At 38.3% G+C, this 21,001-nt stretch overlaps 5 protein-coding genes across 11 annotated transcripts; 3 read left to right on the forward strand and 2 right to left on the reverse strand.

The window, feature by feature from the left end:
• Positions 1–100: 100 nt before the first annotated feature.
• Positions 101–3,477, reverse strand: LOC120009409 (protein YeeZ). Its single transcript, XM_038860001.1, has 8 exons — positions 3,267–3,477; positions 3,060–3,152; positions 2,714–2,792; positions 2,520–2,598; positions 1,635–1,674; positions 1,405–1,539; positions 1,002–1,139; positions 101–509 (listed from the first exon to the last, which is right to left on the reverse strand). The coding sequence occupies exons 1-8, from the start codon at positions 3,380–3,382 to the stop codon at positions 251–253; spliced, it is 939 nt and encodes a 312-aa protein (XP_038715929.1). The 5' UTR covers positions 3,383–3,477; the 3' UTR covers positions 101–250.
• A 760-nt stretch (positions 3,478–4,237) lies between these two features.
• LOC120009854 (TLC domain-containing protein 5-like) lies at positions 4,238–6,075 on the forward strand. Of its 2 annotated transcripts, XM_038860574.1 has the most exons (5): positions 4,238–4,969; positions 5,057–5,197; positions 5,408–5,527; positions 5,633–5,728; positions 5,810–6,075. In XM_038860574.1, the coding sequence occupies exons 1-5, from the start codon at positions 4,748–4,750 to the stop codon at positions 5,945–5,947; spliced, it is 717 nt and encodes a 238-aa protein (XP_038716502.1). In that variant the 5' UTR covers positions 4,238–4,747; the 3' UTR covers positions 5,948–6,075. The 2 variants fall into 2 exon arrangements, with proteins under 2 accessions (XP_038716502.1, XP_038716501.1); XM_038860573.1 differs by having other exon boundaries at positions 4,238–5,197.
• On the reverse strand, positions 5,789–11,451 carry LOC120009852 (GTPase HflX). 2 transcript variants are annotated; one of them, XM_038860572.1, is made up of 14 exons: positions 11,048–11,451; positions 10,766–10,908; positions 10,026–10,142; positions 9,007–9,121; positions 8,657–8,794; positions 8,306–8,401; positions 8,095–8,208; positions 7,512–7,580; positions 7,146–7,216; positions 6,971–7,064; positions 6,663–6,791; positions 6,457–6,546; positions 6,246–6,367; positions 5,789–5,930 (listed from the first exon to the last, which is right to left on the reverse strand). In XM_038860572.1, the coding sequence occupies exons 1-13, from the start codon at positions 11,405–11,407 to the stop codon at positions 6,269–6,271; spliced, it is 1,635 nt and encodes a 544-aa protein (XP_038716500.1). In that variant the 5' UTR covers positions 11,408–11,451; the 3' UTR covers positions 5,789–5,930; positions 6,246–6,268. The 2 variants fall into 2 exon arrangements, with proteins under 2 accessions (XP_038716500.1, XP_038716499.1); XM_038860571.1 differs by lacking the exon at positions 5,789–5,930 and having other exon boundaries at positions 5,976–6,367.
• Positions 11,452–12,447: 996 nt separating this feature from the next.
• Positions 12,448–17,449, forward strand: LOC120009427 (BEL1-like homeodomain protein 3). Of its 3 annotated transcripts, none has more exons than XM_038860030.1 (5): positions 12,448–12,910; positions 13,903–14,907; positions 15,650–16,023; positions 16,107–16,167; positions 16,407–17,449. In XM_038860030.1, exons 2-5 carry the CDS (start codon positions 13,927–13,929, stop codon positions 17,064–17,066), a joined length of 2,076 nt encoding a protein of 691 aa, XP_038715958.1. In that variant the 5' UTR covers positions 12,448–12,910; positions 13,903–13,926; the 3' UTR covers positions 17,067–17,449. The 3 variants fall into 3 exon arrangements, with proteins under 3 accessions (XP_038715958.1, XP_038715955.1, XP_038715956.1); XM_038860027.1 differs by having other exon boundaries at positions 12,449–12,910; positions 13,915–14,907; XM_038860028.1 differs by having other exon boundaries at positions 12,449–12,910; positions 13,918–14,907.
• Positions 17,450–17,651: 202 nt separating this feature from the next.
• On the forward strand, positions 17,652–20,991 carry LOC120009428 (BEL1-like homeodomain protein 11). 3 transcript variants are annotated; one of them, XM_038860032.1, is made up of 5 exons: positions 17,652–19,117; positions 19,229–19,935; positions 20,009–20,379; positions 20,463–20,523; positions 20,645–20,991. In XM_038860032.1, exons 2-5 carry the CDS (start codon positions 19,288–19,290, stop codon positions 20,798–20,800), a joined length of 1,236 nt encoding a protein of 411 aa, XP_038715960.1. In that variant the 5' UTR covers positions 17,652–19,117; positions 19,229–19,287; the 3' UTR covers positions 20,801–20,991. The 3 variants fall into 3 exon arrangements, with proteins under 3 accessions (XP_038715960.1, XP_038715959.1, XP_038715961.1); XM_038860033.1 differs by having other exon boundaries at positions 18,535–18,578; XM_038860031.1 differs by having other exon boundaries at positions 17,652–19,935.
• The last annotated feature ends 10 nt before the right edge of the window (positions 20,992–21,001 follow it).

Genomic DNA, 21,001 nt, shown 5'->3' on the forward strand with positions numbered 1-21,001 from the left:
CTAGCATGGTGAGGGTTGTTATGACAATCCGAGTTAACCCAATCTTATTTGTTGCTAGCATGGTGAGGGCTGTTCTGACAGTCCGAGTTTTTCGTACACTCAGTTGTCCGAAGGTAGGTGATTCCTTGACTAAAAAAAACAACAAAAAGAATTTTTTTTCCTATGATGTGGACAGACGATATTACGTACGGTAATTGAAAGAATGAAATGAATATCATCAGTCATCAGTCATCACAATAATAGGACCTACCTACAGGTACGCTTCCATTTGGTTAATGATGCTTTGAAGTCCTGATCTATAACTTGGATGCAGAAGCCTCACTCCCAGTTCCTTTTTCATACGTGCATTAGAAACTCGTTTCTCGCCATGTTTCTGAGTAAGTAGTTCAGCTCGTCCACTGGTGTTTTGTTGGATCTGGGCAGGCCACTTTTTCCCAACCAATTTGCTTGCATAAGCAAAAACCTCTTCCCTAGGGGCTGGATCATCATCTACAATATTGTAGATTCTCCTGAAAACAGCGAACTTGAATGAGTTGGGAGGAAAAAAAGAAAGACGAAAAATGGAAGGAAAAAAAACATAGTTCTTCTGTTTTAATATGATGAGATAAAACCCCATACAAAAATAGCAGTCCGCCAGTCCCCTTCATCTACTGTAAGGGTCACATCCTCCGCCTCCAATTCATTTCCAAAGATGAAATAAAATCCATAAAACCAACGAAAGAATGGTGAAAGAAGTCAAAGTAGAGCTTGCTATGAATCCAATTAGTGGGTTTTGGGAGGGTCAAAAATTTTGTTTTCAAGGATGGAGTCCTTCTCTCGATGACAGTTTGGTATCAAGTCGCAGTTGCTTCCACTTTCCAACGAGAAAAAACACGTTGAAATTCCATTTCATTACTCTAGATTGTTTGGATATTATCATACAGTTCCTTATTTCTACTATCTAACAACTGGATTGAATGATCCACAAAAAAGTAATCCAAAAATGCTAATAATTAACGTACCCGGTGGATGGAATGTTGATACTGGCCTTCAATGCCTGAATAATATCCTCAACGTGAACTCTGGATGTGAACTTCTTGGTTGTCCTCTTTTTCTGGCCTTCTGACAAAGCTTCCCTCTTAATTATTGTGTCAACAGCACTGCAAGAATAGTATAAAGGAAAAAAGTAAATAAATACTGAATTGTGTAAATGGGCACTAAATTAGCAAAACAAGAATGATGAAAACGAAACAAAAGGCATCAAAAACCAGTCTCTATTAAATATGGCATAAGTCTACTACGATCCTCTGTCAAATGGTTTTAGTAGTCTGGAATTATCTGTGTAGGTATCTTATAACAAGTGACTTTGAATAATAACCAGACTTGAATTAGAAGCCAGCATAAATGGTCAATACTAGTCACAACCTTCTACCAGGTCCGTAGATACCTCCAAGTCGAAACACTTGCATTGAGAGCCCTAGATCATACGCCAAATTTAACCATCCCTCCTCGGCAAGTAACCTTAGTTTAGCCGATTCGCTCGTTGGGCTTTCTGGGTAACTGCATCAGACAGAATATAATCAGCAACATCTAACGTATGCTTGCCAGTAGCAGTTCACAGGGTAAAGTTGACCAGATCATACACAATCACTTACTCCTCATCCACCCATGCACCACCAGAGTCTCCATATACACCTGGCCATAAAAAGGCAGCATCCCATCATCAAATAATATATCTGGGGCTTAGAAACTATCAAACCAACAATAATAATAATGGACATCCAAAAGTGCCTACTAAGAATATATATTCTGGAGATTTAAAAATGACAAAGGTGTTGACACAGGAAAGTTTAGCCAAGAAGTTGACTATCAGAAGTATCACTTCTTTATGTGAATTTATTGTCTTAAGCCAGTTGTTAAAGTCAGGATTATGAAATATTCTACCTTGTAGAACAACCAAATCTAAACTCCATAATCATGAGTCCACCAGAATTCGATTGAAAATAAGTTGATGATTATACACTGCTAATGATGGATTAGTTCGGGCGCAAAGTTGAAGTTTTCCTCAATACTGATATTTCAACGTCATAAGCTAGTTTTTTGATCAGGAATGTGGGTATTTCCAGGAGAGCTGAAACTCAGACCTAGTTCCTTAGACTAAATGGATACAATACGACTCCTGAATAGCTGGATTTAAATAAACACAATGATAGAACTATTAGACAGCAAGGATAATTTTATTCTCATAATTCACCTTTCATGCATATAGTGACAACTATTCATGTACTGGCACAATATAAATCACAATGACATCTTGATCAATGATGATTGTGTCAAATTTTAGCTCTTCGCGATTGAGGGCAACAGGGTAGAAAACAGTCTCTAACCAAAAAGGAAAAGAAACAGAAACAAGAGTTAAAATACCATGCAAGCATATCTTCATAATCGGTTAGATACATAACAACATTTGTATCCATATGTATGTAATGTATGACAGCGGTTAAATATATCCAGCCAATAGTGATTATAGAAAGCCATACTAGTTGAGGACAAATAACATAGCCACTGAAGATTCCCATCCATTAGTGTACTCCTCAGAAGTTGTTTGTGCTGAAGGACCTATTAAAATTTTAAAAAATCACTGCGTAGAAAGAGATTATTGCATAGATTCATCATTCAAGTTTGTTATAAACAGCATATTTTGTTAAAAATGACAAATAAGTAAATAACATACCGGATCACCAATACCTACAACAGGAGGGACAGAGACAAGAAGGTGCGTGTAATATTTCAATGTATTTAAAGCGCTCAAGCTGAAAAAATGCAGTATAAGACAAGTGAGAAGCATAAAATCGGTGAACTAACAACGCAATATAAATCTTCATAAAATTTAGAAATAATTGCTTGAGGATGAAGCTTCTACATCAATTTATGAGAGTGCAATCACCATTTTTCAATTGAATAAGAAAATCAGCGTTAAGCATTTCAAGATGTGATTTACATAACCTAATTCAATTAAATCTCAACATAAATTCTTGCTTGAGCTAAACTGACAGTACTGATTGACGATAAACACTTACTCTGGCTCATTTGAATCGAAAACATGGACATCAAACCCCCTGTCCTCCAGTTCCTTCTTCTTCGCAACACTTGTGCAAGTTCCAGAGACAATCCTACTCAGTGTTTCAATCACAAAATTTATCAAAAACTACACATAATTTGAGTTGCTTAACAAGCACAGAAGAATCAAATTCAAATATCATGACTAACTTCGGATAACTGCTTACCAGCCATTGTTCTTGAGCTCCTGTGCGAAAAATTGTCCAACGAATCCCATTCCAAGAACAAACATTCGATTGCGAGATTCAAGTTCCGACTTACCGGTACTGCTAACGGCGGCCATAGAGACACGAGGCCACGTTTTGGTTAATCCAGAGACCGAATTCGCCTGTACACAACCATACCGAATCGAAAGCGAAAGCGAAAGCGAAAGCGAAAATTGCCCTGCGACACCGCATATCTCCATTACCATACCAGAGCAGAAACATCACGCTTTTAGTTCAGGAACCTGATTTTAAACTTTAGACTAGTACATGGGACTTGGTATTGATGGTATGGGCCGAGCTGGGCCTGACAGAGTGACGGTTCTCAAAGTTGATGGGCTAATTTTGTTGATACTTGATAGGCCTAGCTGGGCTTTGCTCGAGTGCAATTTAATGGGCTATATGGTGCAAGTTAATGGGCTAGATGGTGATTCCGCGTGCCTGCTGTCCAGGGCAAACGACATTAATAAATTCTGAACAGCTAAAACGTTGTACATATGTATAAAGTGTGTATATATATATATATATGAATTTTCCTACGCACATTTAAAATAAACACCTAAAATGCGTATTTTTTTTTGAAGGGGTGTGTGGATGAGACAAGTGTCATAGGAACAAAGTCAAAGTCTATGTAGTGCAGCAAGTTGTGCTAAAAATAAAAGCCGGGAAAATAATAAACTCTAAGCTTTTAGGAAATATCTTAATCTAACGTCTAGAGACGTCATGAGATTAGGATCATAATATTTGATCCTACAATGACACTGAGACGATAATATCAATATCAACAGCAAGAAAATGCTCTATCTCATCATCTATCAACTCCCACCCCTACTTTGAGAGTTAAGCCAAGGTACGCTACACATATTATCTGATTCACGCATGACAATTTACAATCATTAAGATTAATAGAACTCTTGAGTTTGATACTGGCCAAGGTACGCTACACATATTATCTGATTCACGCATGACAATTTACAATCACTAAGATTATTAGAACTCTTGAGTTTGACACTGAATTGAGCATTGGAGCCTCGGGCCACGAAGGGCCGCCCTCTCCGTTTGTTCTTGTAGGATTTGCGGAGGCTTACCGCTGCGTCAGTTTTCTCAACACCTGATGTGTGGATAGTCCAGAGCATCCACAATGAATAAGTGAAATGACATGCCAGCACATTGCCTACCTGCCATGAATATACAACTCCTGGATACATTTAATAGATGAAACCCAATTGCCAAATAAATTTAAAAACTGTTGCCGTCAACTGACCTAACTCCCACCTACAACACAAGGCAAAATCAATGAAGTTCAACTACAAACAGTACAGAATACCATTATCGGAGGCTCTAGAAATGTCGTCGGTCTTCCTTGATTTTCATTTTTGGTCTTTTATTTCCTGTGTCAAAGAGTTTGGTTTAGCCTCTGCAACTGTAGATTGAGAGGAAAACAGATGAATGACCATATTGTAAAGATAGTTGTATGGGGACTTGTTTCTTGGTCAATAACTTTTCTTGTCATTAGAAGAATATTATTGCCAAATCGCTCTTTTGGGTTCTGCAATCGTGTTGTTTCCACAATCCATGCGGCTCTGGCTGTAATCTTAGCTTCTCTATCTGTTGAAGATTGGAGTTGCCCTGTTTGTCCTCTGGCTTCACAGTCTTCACCAAGTCAGGTACATAACTGTCTCTTTAAGATGTCTTTTGGTTCTTGTAATAAAGAGAAGAGGTTGATTTGTGTCTGTCTTTGTTTCACTGAGCAGATGAAAGCAATTGCTGTTAGCCTCTCTTATCTCATCTATGACCTAATCTGCAGTCTCTTTGACAAGCAAGCTGGCCTTGATAACACAATCCACCATTTGGTTAGCATTGTTGGTTCTGTCGCCGGACTGACCTATAAAAGGGTACTACTATTAGGGTTAAGGGCCCCTGCAATAGAAGTCACCACAGTTTCCTACAGTTTTAACCAAGACTGGAGGTCTATGATGACCACTGCAGTGACTTCTATTGCAGGAGTTCTCGTCCGACTACTATTAATCTTTTGCCTGATCTCTCATGATAATCATGTTCAAGTACAATGACACTAATGGCAATGCCATGATATGTTGGTCTAGTGTGGATCAGAAATGGCTGCAGCACTATGGATGACAGAGATCTCCAGCCCTTTCCTCCATGCAAGGGAAATTCTCAAAGAGCTGGGCTACAAGGACACTGACCTTAATTTTGCTGCAGATGTAAGTCCACTTTAGGGATCCCTTTGCACCAAACACACAAATATAGTCATCGACTTCCTGTGACTAGAACTGGACACTCACAGACTGTTACTTTTCCTCTCACAGATGTCATTTGCAGTCATTTTCTCCACGGCTAGAATGGTCGGTGGTCCATTTCTCACTTATGTGACTCTGCGTGCCGCTAATCCATTCATAATCAAGGTAAGTGTTTCTCAATGTCTCCAGCCTTGAACTGGCAATCAAGGCATTGCTCCTAATACATAGTTTCACTCTATAACTCAGGCAATGGCATTGGGATTACAGCTGGTCAGTGCTTTCTGGTTCTACAAGATTGCTAGGATGGCCATGTACAAGCTAAGGAGAAGGTCTACATTCAAGAAAGCTCCCTCGTACTACCCAAATTCTGAAAAACAGAACTAAATCAGTGCCAAGAAAGATAAACCTTGTATTTATAAAATTCTCGCAATCTCATTACTCATAAATGAGAGAGCAGACTTGTTATGTTTTGGCAGCCGCCTCTATGTACCAAGCATCAGCTTGTAGAAAAATATATTTCTCTACAACATTCCATGTTTCGTACATTTAAGGTGATACCAAACACCCAGTATGCTATGTACATAAGCCCCCTCAAACAGACAGACGGATAATATACAACAAAGGCCATGTGAAAAACTGGACAATGTCTCTCCACGATCGGGATTAATATATCTACAGTTACCTTGCCAAATGTCACTTCAGGAATTATGAGATTGGCGCACAGAGCTGCCTCATTGGTGTGAGCATTCTTGCAAAACGAAGGGGGACATATGCTTTGACCAATGTCCCATTCTCCAAGTATTCCTATAAACAGGGGGAAGATATATATAAAACAGTTCACAAAAAACTATGCATCTCTTTACAGTATGATTGTGGTAAAGAGAAATTCTCACCATACTATCTACCATCCCTACTCGATGTACAGTACTAAGAAGTTCCCCTTTCTCAAATGGGATCAAAGCTTCCACCCACACCATAGAATCCTATTAGAAAGATATATTTCAAAATTTTCAGCACACTGCAGGCACCATTGGAGCATCAAGAATGAACAGAATCAGACATTTCCAAGAAAACTACAAAATCTAATAAGACGCATTACCTTCAATTTTTTCTGAACTGCATTACAGAACTCATCTAAGCCTTCACCATTTAAAGCAGATACACAAACAACATCTTCTCTTTTCTCTGCTTCCAGCTTCATCTTTTGAGGATCGGAAACCTTATCAATCTGCCATAAGCAGTAAAGAGAGTCATAGTAAGTCGCTACTGCAAAAGACAAACCTTAACTTGTTCATATGCACTACTACAAGTCCGGTACTTTCATAACTCAGATTCACATACAAAGAAGTTTAAAAGGAAAGTTACTAGACTCAAAAGTGACGCCCCAAAGAACTGCTTGCTGCATACCTTGTTCCATACTATCAACTTCGGTATAGATGATATATCAAGTTCTGACAGAACTTTGTCTACTGCATTTATCTGCTGCTCTACCAGTGGATGGCTGAACTTGTATGGATATAGCGAGACAAATTAATGTTCATAAGCGAGAATAAACACAATCAACATGCCAAAAATATGATACCTGATGTCCACCACATGCACTAAGAGCGAGGACTCTGATATCTCTTCCAACGTTGCTCTAAAGGCAGCAACCTGGAGAAGCAATCATTAGACACTTCACTTCAAATGGGGTCAACAATGAACACCTAATCCTCTTTTAGGACAGAGAAGCCAGACAACAAACATCATCATCATCCGAATTTTTATACCAAAATTTTGGGGTCAGCTACATAAGTCTGAGAAAATCAACGGGAATCCACTAAGTGTATTCCGCCATTTATTTCTATCTAAGATCATACTTTAAAGTTTAATCAACTCCTATTAAATCCATAATCTACTATAAAAAGGTATCACTTGGACTGAATAATTGAATTGTGAAGGGACATACCAGGGTGGTTGGCAATTTCTGGATAAAACCCACAGTATCTGTAAGAAGAAACTCAGACCCATTTTTCATCTGGAAGTAAGCAACAAAAAAAAAAACTTCTCGTGTTAGAAAGCCATCTTGCAGAAGCATTTCTTCCAAACTCATTTAAGTAATTCTAAGTTACATTTATGAATTTGTCAACTCAAACTCATCAAAGAATTTCCTCCAAGAGTCAATCGGGGTTAGGAAATATTTGTTTCTTGAACCAATTATCAATTTGATCGCTAGACTGAATATGCCATATTACAAAAACTCGTCTTGAAGATCCAAAGACCGTAGCGATACGAACTTGAAATACGATTAGATAAAATCTGTCTCACTAGAGTGTAGGCACCTAGTGCTTATTTGCCAGCAGTGGTTTCATAAATCATAAAACAACTCAACAATTTACAAACAAAAAGCTATTAGGAATGAATAGCACTCGCATTGCTATTGAATAGTATAATGTCATGATTGCTAATTCAACTACATCTTTGTGTACACATGAAAAACTCAATAATATGCTTTAACTGAGGTATTCTGACGATATAAAGTATAGACCCACCTGAACTCTTCTTGTAGTTGGATCAAGTGTTGCAAATAAGCGATCCTCTGCCAGAACACTAGCTCCTGTCAGTTCATTTAGAAGTGTGCTCTTTCCAGCATTTGTGTACCCAACCTAAAGTAATGTCGAGTGCATTAAATATCGACACTCATTAAGGATTAGTATGAAAAATCATCTCATAGAAACTTCATATTTATAACTATTTACTTACCAGAGATACAACAGGGACAGGCACAGAGAAACGCCGATTCCGGTACTGCTTTCGATGTTTTCTAACAGATTCTATCTCTTTTTTCAGAACACCAATCTAAGAACCAAATGTATATTTCAGTTCAGTCTACACTCAAAATTTCAAATTCTGTAAAAGATGGATGAATAACACTATAAATTCCTAAAAAGTGAGTGTCATGCACGAATAATGAGTCCACGATATATTAGATGCGACAAAAAGAACTCAGAATTGTAGAATGCAAAATAATAACCAACCCAAGCAGATAGACATAATCTCATTTAAAGAGGCTTCCCTAGGAGCTATCTGATAAAACAACAAAAAATCGCTTACTTGAGTACGCAAGATACGCTTATCCACTTCAATTTGCTTCTCACCCATACCCTTCACCTGTCCTCCTGCTTGACGTTCAAGGTGAGACCACATTTTAGTTAGTCGAGGTAACTGATATTCCATTTGTGCAAGCGCAACCTAGAAATACCTCACATTTGTCAGTGAACGCACATAAAGAGTACTTCTCTATCACTGGAACTGAACAAGGAGAAAATGGTTGTCCTCGTAAACTTTCGCCAACTTAATCTTAAGAACGTTGTAGGACCTCCAACAAACTTTACCAACCAAGATGCAGTCATCTTCTCACATGAAGATTTTTCATTAGATAAAATGCAGTATAGCAAACTTGCCTGTAATGCTGCTTCATGTGTAGCTGCTCTTTGGTTGAAGATATCCAGAATAAGAGCTGTGCGGTCACACACTCTAACATCTCCTCCAAAAGCCTTTTCCAAATTCCTTAGTTGCCTATGATTTTGACATTTCGATGAAGAAAATATCAGTGTTTGAGTTACCTCAGGAACAATATAAATGCTAATTCAGGATGTGTCTGTTTTTGGGTTATAGGGTGTGAGAGATTCTATGTGTAAAACTTCATCCTCTTTGAACATGTTTGCAAGTATGCTATTAACAGTTAACTAGGTGACTTTACTCCCAAGAGAACAAACATTAACCTTGAAGTGTAATTTAAGATTTTTTGCCTTCAAGGTTAATAACATTATTAGCCCCACGACATCTGCAGCCTTTGTAGAATTTGAATAATGACAGTTACATGTAGTTGAACAGATTATTTAAGGCTGGGGATGAGTAGATTAGTGGAGGTTTTCAAAAAGGGTGATGACAGAGTACAAGTATAATGACATTTTCTACATAGATAGAATCTAAGGAACATAATTGCATGGTATTCACTAGTGATATCAGCAGCATCATGTCATGCAGTGATAAAAGTAAGCTAACCAAAATTTCCAAAGTACAGAAATCAAGTAGAGAGAAAGGAATCCCAAAATATTAAGAATTACTCCATACAGTTTGAATCCTAGGATGGGCATCAATGTTAGTCCCAATCAGTAAACAATAAAGAGTTAATCATACAAAAATATTAAACTACTTGTTTAGGACCATTAAGAGGACCCAAAGTAACCAAGAAAAGATAGTAATATTATTTAAGACTTAAATGATTGGCAAAAGGCAAGTAACAGTACACAAAATGTGTGAATAAACTCTTACTCATAAAAGATAAAAAGAGGAGAGCCCGAAAACTGAGGAAAAGACAATATTGGAAACAACAGTTCTTGACATTAGTGAGAATTAGCCTGACAGGTACCAAATTCCTATGTGGGATAACTATATGAAATTATCGAATGAAACTTACCCTGCTGAGAGCTCATCGTCGAAGATTACAGTCTCAACATCCAGTGCATGTATTGCACTCTTGATTTCAGCAACTTTGCCAGATCCAATATAAGACCTCGGGTTTGGTGTAGCCAGCCTGCATGATCACAGGCCCACGAACAGCTTATAGGCAAACAATTGAGGACAAATTAAAAGAAACAATCTGAGTATCTAGTAACCAATAACCACCTAACCACCAAGTAACAATTTTTGATAACCCACACTACATGCAGTATGAAAAAACATGAAAAAAAATAAATAATGCATCATTCACCATGATGCGTGTCTACTGTAAGTGTAAATGCATGGTCGATAAGATGTTCATATTCGTTTGCTACAACACAAAGATAGAACCAACGAATATGCTGATATCATGCTGTGCAGGGATGTGATGACAACACCAGCAGAGCAATTAGTGTATGTAAACAACCATCTCTACGAAACATTGTACGCCCAGTCAAAAATATTCAGTAAAATTTATACATAAAAAAAAATCAAGGTAATACCTGCATTCATTACCTCTTGCAGTCACTATTTGGATTACCAGAAACAAAAACATACTTGGAAGCAATCGTAAGCTCTAATCCCTCCCCCCACCCCAAAATTTGCGACAACATACATCCCAGAAGCACAGGCCTTCACACTCATCTATAATTACAACCAGTTGCAAACTCTCTGTGCCAAATAAGGTAACCAATTTTGTACAGGATCAGAACTCACCGCTGATAAGTGGAACCAACAACCATAAGCCCAGCAGTGTCCGCTAGCTGGGTTAATTCCTTCAAGGATTCGTCAATCCCAAAATAATCCTCATCATCTCCTTTTCGCTCCACACCCACTAGGTATGCTTTTTCTTCAAACACCTTAATAGGAACAATACCAATTATAATCATGACAACAACAACAATACTGCAATAATGATTGTGATGATTCTATTCACAAAAGTTCTTTCGATTAGTTAGGAACTCATATACTAAAGAAACGAAACGAAACGAAACGAACCTCCCTTCCATTTCTGAGCTTGAACCGGCTCTCGAAATTGTCGTCCTCTTCTTCTCTCTTCTTCTTGACTCTAGCAGTTGAAGGTAGAGGGCTGATTTTGCTTTCTGAATGCGTGTCCGATACTCCATGGACCTCTTCTCCTTCCTCGTCTTTGGTTTCAGTTAAGGGGCTCTGCTGAACAACATTGTCGGGAGCCGCAACATCAAGTCCCCGTTGAAGAACTCTGCTGGTGAGTCTCGATGATTTGGTAAATGACAGAGCAAAATATGGTCGTCTAGGATTGGAATTCCATGGAAAATGGAGATAAGAATCTTGAATTGCTGGTGAAGGTCGAATTAGAGGACAATAGCACAAGCTCATGGTTGCATTCGCCTCTCTCTCTCTCTCTCTAGTTCTAGCTTTGAGGCTGAAGCCTGGAATGTTCAAATTGGAAGCAATTTGTGGTACTGCTCAGGCCTCAGCTTGTTCATGGGCTGGCCCATTTCAAACAAGCCCATAACCAAGCATCCAATTATCATGGCCCAATTGTGTTTTTACTTGGACTGGGCACACATTTACTATCAAACAGGGTATCAAACAAAGGATTATTCTCGACTCAACTACATTGCTACATCTAGATAGGGACGATAATTCTCAAATATCGCAGTTAAAAAGGTGGATAAATAAGATAGAATGTGATAGAAACAAAGACAAGGAAACGGGTTACCTATTCTTAATGGTCAAAATGAATCTTTCATTCCAAATTCTTTAATTCATATCAAATCTCCCCAGGTAAGATTCGAAACCTACTACTAGTTAGTTAATAGCTGACAAATAAATATTTTTCACTTTTTATTTAAGAAGATTTAGAGACTTGTTAAGCTATAAGTAGCCGCAAGAACGGACACACAGTCAACCCATCCTCAAATTTTAGTTTTGCCCACCCTAGATCCCAACGTTTGTCCGCCCTAATATGTTTTATCCCAGCTTAGCCTCTGAATAGTTTAGTTGTGTACATTAATAAATACATTTTTGATGTTATTTCAAATAAAATCAGCATGAAACGATTTTAAAATATGAAAAATCATCGTGTGTATTTGTAAATTAATTTTCAATTATTATTTATCATAATTATATAAATTTTTAATGTCATTTTTGTTCGCTTAACTTTGTACACCCTGGGCGTCTGCCCTGGGTGGGTAGCCGTTAGCCGCTAGCGGAGCATAGAAAGCAATACGCATATGTAGGTGTGCGTTTGTCACTTTCACCTACTCGAGTAAGGCTAACACACAGCACAAACGACTCTCTGGCTGTCGCTGCCATCTCATATACATACACCTGTATGTATTTATGCGTGTATATATATAAATATATGTGTGAATTGTTTTTAGAGCTTCTCTGTCACACAAGATACCAGATATTAATCCTTTAAAATGGGGTTTAATACTGGGTTATAGGTCTACCAAACGATGGTGGTTGGGTTCTGAACTCTCTTAAGCAACTTAGGAAGCAACGACCACCATTACCACCATAACAGTGTTTGTTGCGAAATTATTTTCTAGTTGGGTATTTGGGGTTTCACACGTGAGAAAACATTAGAATGATTGATAGATTAGAATTAGAATGTTGTTGCGAAATCATTTATGTTCTTTGTTTAATCAGAAACTTGTCAGGATGGTCAATCTCTTATATTATTTTATTATGTGATTCCCTGTATTGTTTATTGGGTTTGGTGTTCGATGTTCCAATGATAAGGAGGTTTGGTTTTGCTTGGGATTACATTACATCCCCCTCGGAATTGGGTTTTCTTATTCTTATTTTGTCTCTATCCTTTTCAACCCCTTTCTGCTCCCCGCCACAGGCGCAGGTTTTGAGGGTTTTCAGGTATTTTAGGTCTCCTCTCCTTTGATATCTATGATCATTGACAATGATTGCTGATACTGTTCTAAATTTTTGATCAGAACTTTTGATTCTCAATTCGGTTTTTTTTAAACTAAGTGCCTGTACTTGACTATGATGACGCGGAGTAGCCGATTATGATTACAGAGACCAACTTATTGCAAAAAAATTTGTGTTTTATGCTATTGGATTTTGTGGATTCAGGGATTCTTTTCTTGTCTTGGTTAATAAGGGTTTTTGATATTGTTGATCAAACTTGTTTATATATATATGGGTTCTGATTTTGGGTTGCTTCATGCTTTAATATTGGGTTTTTGATATTTTTGAGCATCCAGTATTATGGGATGAACCTGGTGATCATCATCTGAATTGGGAAGAAGGGTTGAAATAGGAAGGTTACATGTGTTCTAACTGGTTTTCTTTTCTGGAAACTAGGTTTGAGCGATAAAATTGGTACTCGCGGCTTGCCTTTTATTTGTAATAGGATGTGGAATTGTTTGAATAAATCACTATACTGTGAGATTGTCTGGGTTTTTTTGTCTAAATGAAGTTTAAATTGGTGTGCCATTTTGTTGTGGTTTTATTGAGTAAATGTTAAGTAGTGAACTGAATGGAACAACGTTGTTAACAGAATCATCAGCCTCAGGCCAAAATGTTCTTGGATTCTACTGTTCTAGTATAGTAGGTCAATATTAGAGTCTTTATGGTGTTTTTTCACTCTAAAATCTGTTTTAACTCTCTTCATTGCTCTTTCTTTTTGTGTAACTGTGTTTTCTTATAAAAGGAATATAACTAATAGTGGAGTTTGGTTTTACTATCCCTGTTCTGTCGTATGCAACACTGTGATTCTGGCTGGAATTTGTGTCAGCTTGACAATGTGAAAGATTTCTGAAGTTTTTTTCCATACCTTTGATCTGTTTATATTTAATTGCTGAATGACCAATCCTTTATTGATCATTTAATTTGTGGGACCATGGGTTGTGTTGCAGCAGAAGCAATAAATGGCTGCTTATTATCCAACTCTTAGCAACCAGGTGGACAACCTGGAAACAACATACCAAGGGGACCAGAAACTTGCTTCTTATCCTGAGCCTTCTTCCCATAACAATAACAAATCAGTGTACCTGAATCAAGCTTCTTCCTCCGGGGCATACTCAAATCTCCTGCGTGGGAGTTCTTTTTCTCCCCTTGGATGTGTTGAAATTGCATCTCTGAGAGGTATAAATGAGATGGCATTCGTTCCACCTACAAGCGACAGTATGAGTGTGCATTCCATCAATGACCAATTAGGCACTGCTGAGGAAAGTGCTGTAGGTGACTCTGTAAGAGGGGATTCCCATGTGATTTCAAGGACACGACTAGACATTCGAAATGGTGAACAGAATTTTCAATCCCATGTTTTATCTTTGAGCCTTGGTATGCAGATACCATCTGGAGTTTTAATGCCTTCAAGTCAGTACCAGTACCCAAACCTGGGTTTGCCTTCATTGGTGAGTGCTTCTCTTCCAATGTCAGGGAAGGAAACATCGTCTTTTTATGCAGATGAGAGCAATCAAAGAAAGGAGTTGAGGTATTCTCAATGTTTGGCATCAGATTTTGACGGCAGTGACAAAATTTGTACCAAATTAGTGGCTTGGGGCAATCCTCAGTACTCAACAAACCAAAAAGATATGCGTTCTGATACATATTTACAAGGACCATCAAGTTTTGCAAATCCTATTTTGAATTCCAAACATCTCAAGGCAGCTCAGCAGTTACTCAATGAAGTGGTTGGTATCCAAAAGGATGCAAAGCAGCCAGAATCAAATAATCATCAAAACTCCTGTGAGAAAGAAATTGATGGGAGAACTAGCAGTCAATCTATGCAGCGAGAACCCTCGAACCCCAGTGAATCAGCTACCAACTCCTCTTCTGAACTATCGCCTGCAGAAAGGCAGGATTTGCAGAACAAGAAGACAAAACTTCTATCCTTGTTGGATGAGGTGAGCTCACTGCTGCAATGATTGTGCTACCTGTGTGGACATTTTTTTTCATTTTATTTTAATGCTTTATTAGTCCTTTATTTCCATGATATGTTACTTAAATCTACTTACAGTCTACACTCATAAAGTATAACTAATTATCATCAGTTTTTATTAAATTTTGAACCATATAGATGCCTTTTCTTCAATATAATTCGAATAGCTTCCTTGAGGAATCATTCAGAAAATAGTCATCCAAAAGAAACGATTTGGTTTATTCAGATGCCTGCACTGATTCTCACTTCAGTCAAAGCAAAACTACTGCAGTGTTTAGGAGTTGCTAAAATGAAATATTAGCTGGTGAAAGAAGTATTACCTGCCGAAAGCTGGAAACTTCATGCTGAACTCTAAAATATTAGCTAGCTTTTCATAAATTTTATGATCCTTCTATGATTACCTTTCTAATGGCACATCTGTAGGCAATTCAATAAAGGTTTCTAGTGTTGCATGATAAGTGGAAGTGAGGGATAGTTTTTGCTCTGAGAGGAGAAAAAGCACTGGACAGTATTGAACTCTTGGTAAAATATTTGTGAAAATCTCTCTATGGAAACTAGCTTCGGACCATGGTATTACGATTCAAATTAGCTGCCTCATGGCGTAATAACTTCACTTTAACATCCATTGTGTGAACATAGTAGTCTCTTTGTCTGTATTTCTACAGAGCTGCAGTTGTTTTGATGGAATTTCTGAATGTTTCTTGTAGGCAAATAGAAGATACAAACAATATTACCATCAAATTCAAATTTTGGTTTCATCATTTGACATGGTAGCTTCTCGCGGGGCAGCTAAATCATACACGACACTCGCCCTCCAAACAATTTCCCGCCAGTTCCGCTGTCTGTGTGATGCAATCGATGGTCAGATACAAGTGATTCAGAGAAGCCTCGGCGAACAAGATGCTTCACTAAGTGGTCAGAAAGTAATACCTCGACTCCGTTATGTTGACCATCAACTGAGACAACAGAAGGCTCTTCAGCAGCTTGGTGTGATGCGACATGCTTGGAGACCACAGAGAGGACTTCCTGAGAACTCTGTTTCAATCCTTCGAGCTTGGCTATTTGAGCATTTCCTTAATCCGTACATTCCCAACCCTAATTTCCGAATTTGATTTCTTATACCAAAGAATTTCTCCACTAATCGTGATTTTGGTTTTTCACCAGCTATCCAAGCGATTCGGAGAAAATCATGCTATCTAGGCAGACAGGCTTGACCAGAAACCAGGTGAGAGGGAAAAAAAAATATGAAATATAGATACCTGAGTACCTGACTATTCAATTATCACTTATCAGTAAGTGATAAAAAAAAAATGGTGCAATGATTTCTTTGTTGAATCTTGAATTTGGGGTCTAAACTCAACCAGACACCTGAACTTTTATCCTGGCTTGTGATTTTTTTTTTTTTTTCTAGATCTTGAAGAAACGGTTCTTGTTGCAAGATTATTAATGTTGTATTTAAATCAGGTAGCAAATTGGTTCATAAATGCACGGGTGCGTCTTTGGAAACCCATGGTTGAGGAGATGCATAAGGAAGAATTCGGAGATTCAGAGGTGAACTCTAAACCTTCTTCAGAGGATGCATCTGAAGCACATGGGAAAGATGTCTTGGCATCGGAGGATAGGGGGGAAGGATTGCAGGATAGTGTGATATCCACAACTGAAGAAAATGAGCAAGTCCATGACTTAAAGACTAGTCACGTTCCTTATTTTGAAATGAATGAACAAATGCCAAGAACATTGTTCCAAACTGGGGATCATGGGGATAATGTGACGGATTCGAGTATTATGGTGCTGCAATGTGACACAAGATCTAACATTGATCGCAAGAGCCTTTATTCGGAAGGAATTATCACACCAACTCAGAATGTTAATGGGAGTCTTATGGGTGCTACTACGACAAATTACATGACCGAGTTTAGTGGTTTTCCAGAGGTCTCACTCGCATTGGGGTTACAACATTGTGAAAATTATGTGTTTTCCATGGCTGCCACCACCAACAGTATAAATAACAGCACAGTTGAGTCCTCAGTTGGACCTGATGTGGTGGATTACTATTCTGTGGTTTCAGGAAAGCAACAGGACAGGTTTGGCAATTCCCATCTCTTGCATGATTTTGTAGTCTGAAAGAAAGAATGCTTGCCTTTGGCTTTCCGGGTAATCTCTCAAGTCAAAAGGTGTCTGAAGTTTTCGAAAAATCGACACACTTATACTCTGTGATGTTACATTGGTTCTCTTTATCTTGCTTGCATTCTGCTTGAAGAGATGCCAACCACTAGTTACATTGTAAACATATGATAATGTGCACATAGTTTTCTGTATCTTGTTGAATAAGGAATGTACAATCTTGTTCTGGAATAAATCAGATATCAAAGAATCAACTGATATGTCAGTCTGTAATAATGCATGCATCTGTAGAGGGTTCGGGTTAGTGATGAGAATATTATACTGTTATGGGATGTAGAAGATCAAATTTGAATGTTTTCAACTATACAATCTTGTTCCATGTATATTTTGACTTTGTATTGTATGCAGTTTTTGAGATTTTATGAAGAAATTATTGCGCATATAATGATCAAAATTTAGCAAAGGACATGCCAGTGAATGACAAAAGAACAAGAAGTGACAAGGGTCATAAATCTTTGTAATTTCTGCAAGTTGGACTCATTGAATAACAATTAGAGTCATGTCTCCTTGGTCCCTTGGCAGTGCATGTGGTTTTCCTTACCATTTTGTTCTCTCTGGGTATTATTTTGTTTCTGGGTAAGATTCATAGGCTCCCGATTGAATTTAGTAATTTACTGCACTAGTTGAGTCTTCAAAGTTTGCAGACTCTTTAACCTACAAGTGTGGGGGTGTGGACCTCTTAAGGTCCTAATAAACAAACAAAGATGGTAATGATTACCTAAAGCATCTAAATCAGACCAAACCTAAAGCCCTAAAACAATGACACCCAGAATCAGTCTCGTCAGTACACCAAACCCAACAAGATACAAGCCTGAGCCCTTCTCACCACAAGAACCCATTTGTAATTTTAAGCTTTTTTTTTAAAAAAAAGATTGTGTTTTTCAGTGTCCTTTCACCATCTCTTTGCATGGTTACAACATCTAACGGGGGAAAAAAGTAACATATTCCCCTGTTTACAGGCTCAGAAGTGGACAATCTTGAAACTCAGAGTGTGCAAAAGATAGCCTACTTTTTCTTCTCTTTTTACAGATTACTGCAACGCAGTGAACAGAAAATTTTTAACATATTAACAGCTCTTCCTCTGTCACAAGAGAGAGAGAGGGATAAAGTTATTAACACTGTTTTGAGATGGAAGGGCTTTTGAGTCTCCCGAAGAAATGTAACTGCAGGCACTAAAGCTAAGGGATTGATGCTTTTGCATGGTTTATGGTCAGAGAAGCCCGGGGACCATTTTGTTTCCTTGTCAGTTTGTGGCATTTTTACATAGCCAATTGGCTTCTTTTCTTTGAAGAACAAGAATAGGTCTGTTGGTCTATAGATTCATAACTTTTGGCTGCTTAGATCTACAGTATCTCATATTTCACACTCACAGAGAGAGAGAGAGAGAGAGAGAGAGAGAGAGAGAGAGAGAGAGAGAGAGAGAGATTTGCTTTCTGCTTTCAACTAGCAAAGGTACGTCAGAACTCATAGATTGGAGCTTTTTCACTTGCTTTGAGCTTTTGGGTCTCAATTTTTTAAGCTCAATAGTGGAAAGGAGTTTAATTGTTGGGACTTACAGTAGTTGGTAAAGAGTAAATTTTTTATGCTTTTAAGTTGCTGAGACTCTTTGTATCATCTCTCTCGAAGTCATTTTCCCATGAATTCTTGATGGGTTTTTCTTGCTTGTAGTTCTTCTGGTTCAGGTCCTCATTTCTAATTCTGGTCTGTATACCATTAATGGGTTGTCTTGTCTCTATTTCAAGTGTTTTTTGCTTCATATTGTTGATTGAAACTATCATTTTGTGCCTCTTAATGAATGACCTCTGTCTGCTTCTTGATGAGGAGTACGAGTAGATATTGTCACTTGAATGCTGTAGGTCATACTTCCAACTATCTTCCTGCTCAGTGACCAAAACAACTCAAGCCCTCATGTCTGAGACATAATTATGTTCCTAATGTGTTTCAATTCTTGATCCTGCCATTAATGGCTGTCAGAACAGTGATTTAGAGTTGTAAGTCCTTGTGGGTTGCTGTTATTGTTAGCATTTATAGTGTTACCATGGTTTCACATGATTCACCCCCAGATACATCTTCTAGTATTGTTAACAAATTTATCATCTCAGACTCCATTGCTGGACAAAACCAATTCCTGAACCAACAATTTGATGCTTATGGGACAGCAATGAGAGGGAGTGGTCTGTTACCTAACATTCAGTCTCTTGAAGAAAGAGTGTCAAGGTCAATGGACCTTGCTCAAGCTAAGTCGGTAGCAGAGGAAACTGAGATGAGCCACACCAGGCACTTAATGGATCTTCTTGGAGCAGCAAATGAGCCTAATCACCAAGCTCAAAGGCTCTCCTTGTCTCTCAATTCTGGGATGCTGGTTCCTTCAGTCCAATACAGGCAGAGGTCATTAAATTCTGATCTTATGAGTCTGAATTACTTCATTTCTGGAGAAGAATCAAGTGAAACTTGTAGTCCAGCAGTAGAACCAGTGATGGGTGATTATTCTTTTATGGGTAGTGCATTTGCTTCATCCTCGAACTCGCTCACTAAATCTCGAGCCACTTCTCATGGATCGGCATCCATTGCTGCTGCTATAGGGAATTCAAGATTTCTAAGACCAGTTCAGTCTCTTTTAGAGGAAATTGTCAGTGTCAGTGGAAAGGCTGTAGAAATAAGTAATGAAAAATATGTTGAGAAATTGTGTTGTGGAGGCAGAGGACTTCCTTCTGAACTGAGAGCAGAATTGTACAATAATGGCATCTTATCAGCTCAGAAAGACGAAATTCAGGTTAAACTCGCAAAGCTTTTCACCTTGCTAGAAGAGGTAGGTATCAAAATCCTGCAAATTCTTTCTCATTATTATGTTGGAAATTGTTTAAACTTTCATGAATTTTCAGGTTGAGAAGAGATATGAGAAATACTACCATCAATTAGAAGAAGTGGTATCCTCATTTGAACTGATATCAGGTCTAGGAACAGCCAAACCATATACTGCTCTGGCACTCCAAGCCATGTCAAGGCATTTTTGCAGCTTGAGAGATGCCATAATTTATCAAATCGATTCAGCGAGGAGAAAGTTTACACCAGAAAACAGCAGGGGATTGTCACAGCTTAGTTTGCTTGATAGGGAGAATAGACATAACCGTTTGTCTCTACAACAGCTTGGAATGATCCAAAGCCAAAGACAAACATGGAGGCCTATTAGAGGTCTCCCGGAGAGCTCTGTCATCCTCCTTCGCTCCTGGCTCTTCGAACATTTCCTGCACCCGTAAGTGCTTAAATAGGCTCTCCAATTGCATGGCTGTGTACATATGCTGTATTACTACTGACATTGTTATGCTTCTGAAATAGGTATCCAAATGACTCCGAGAAGCTAATACTGGCATCCCAAACAGGCCTGACCAAGAACCAGGTGATGCCTTGGATCAACCTTGTTTTTCCTGTCGTTCCGCTCTGTATATTCTTCAACTCTTTCAAAACTGGCTATAGTGTGTGACATTGATGATGATGTTATTGGTTCTTATATACTGCAGGTCTCAAACTGGTTCATAAATGCAAGAGTAAGGTTGTGGAAGCCCATGATAGAAGAGATGTATAGAGAAGAGTTTGCAGACTCTTCTGAAGACTCAAATCCACCACTCTCTGATGTCTCCATGACCAGAGAAGGCAATGCAGATCATGAACATTGAATTGGTGGGAAAGATTATCTGGTCATTCTTCACTGCAATTGTTTTCAATGAGATCATATTGTGACCTAAAAATGACATGATATACACTGGAGATTAGCTTATGATCAAAGGAAGTCATATCTTGTGCCAATAATAGCATGTTCAATCTATCTATATTAGGCAGGACCAGGCATCTGCATTCGCTCACAACTTCTTTCAATC

This window comes from Tripterygium wilfordii, chromosome 11 (assembly GCF_013401445.1).
Source record: "Tripterygium wilfordii isolate XIE 37 chromosome 11, ASM1340144v1, whole genome shotgun sequence".
Taxonomy (NCBI): Eukaryota; Viridiplantae; Streptophyta; class Magnoliopsida; order Celastrales; family Celastraceae; genus Tripterygium; species Tripterygium wilfordii.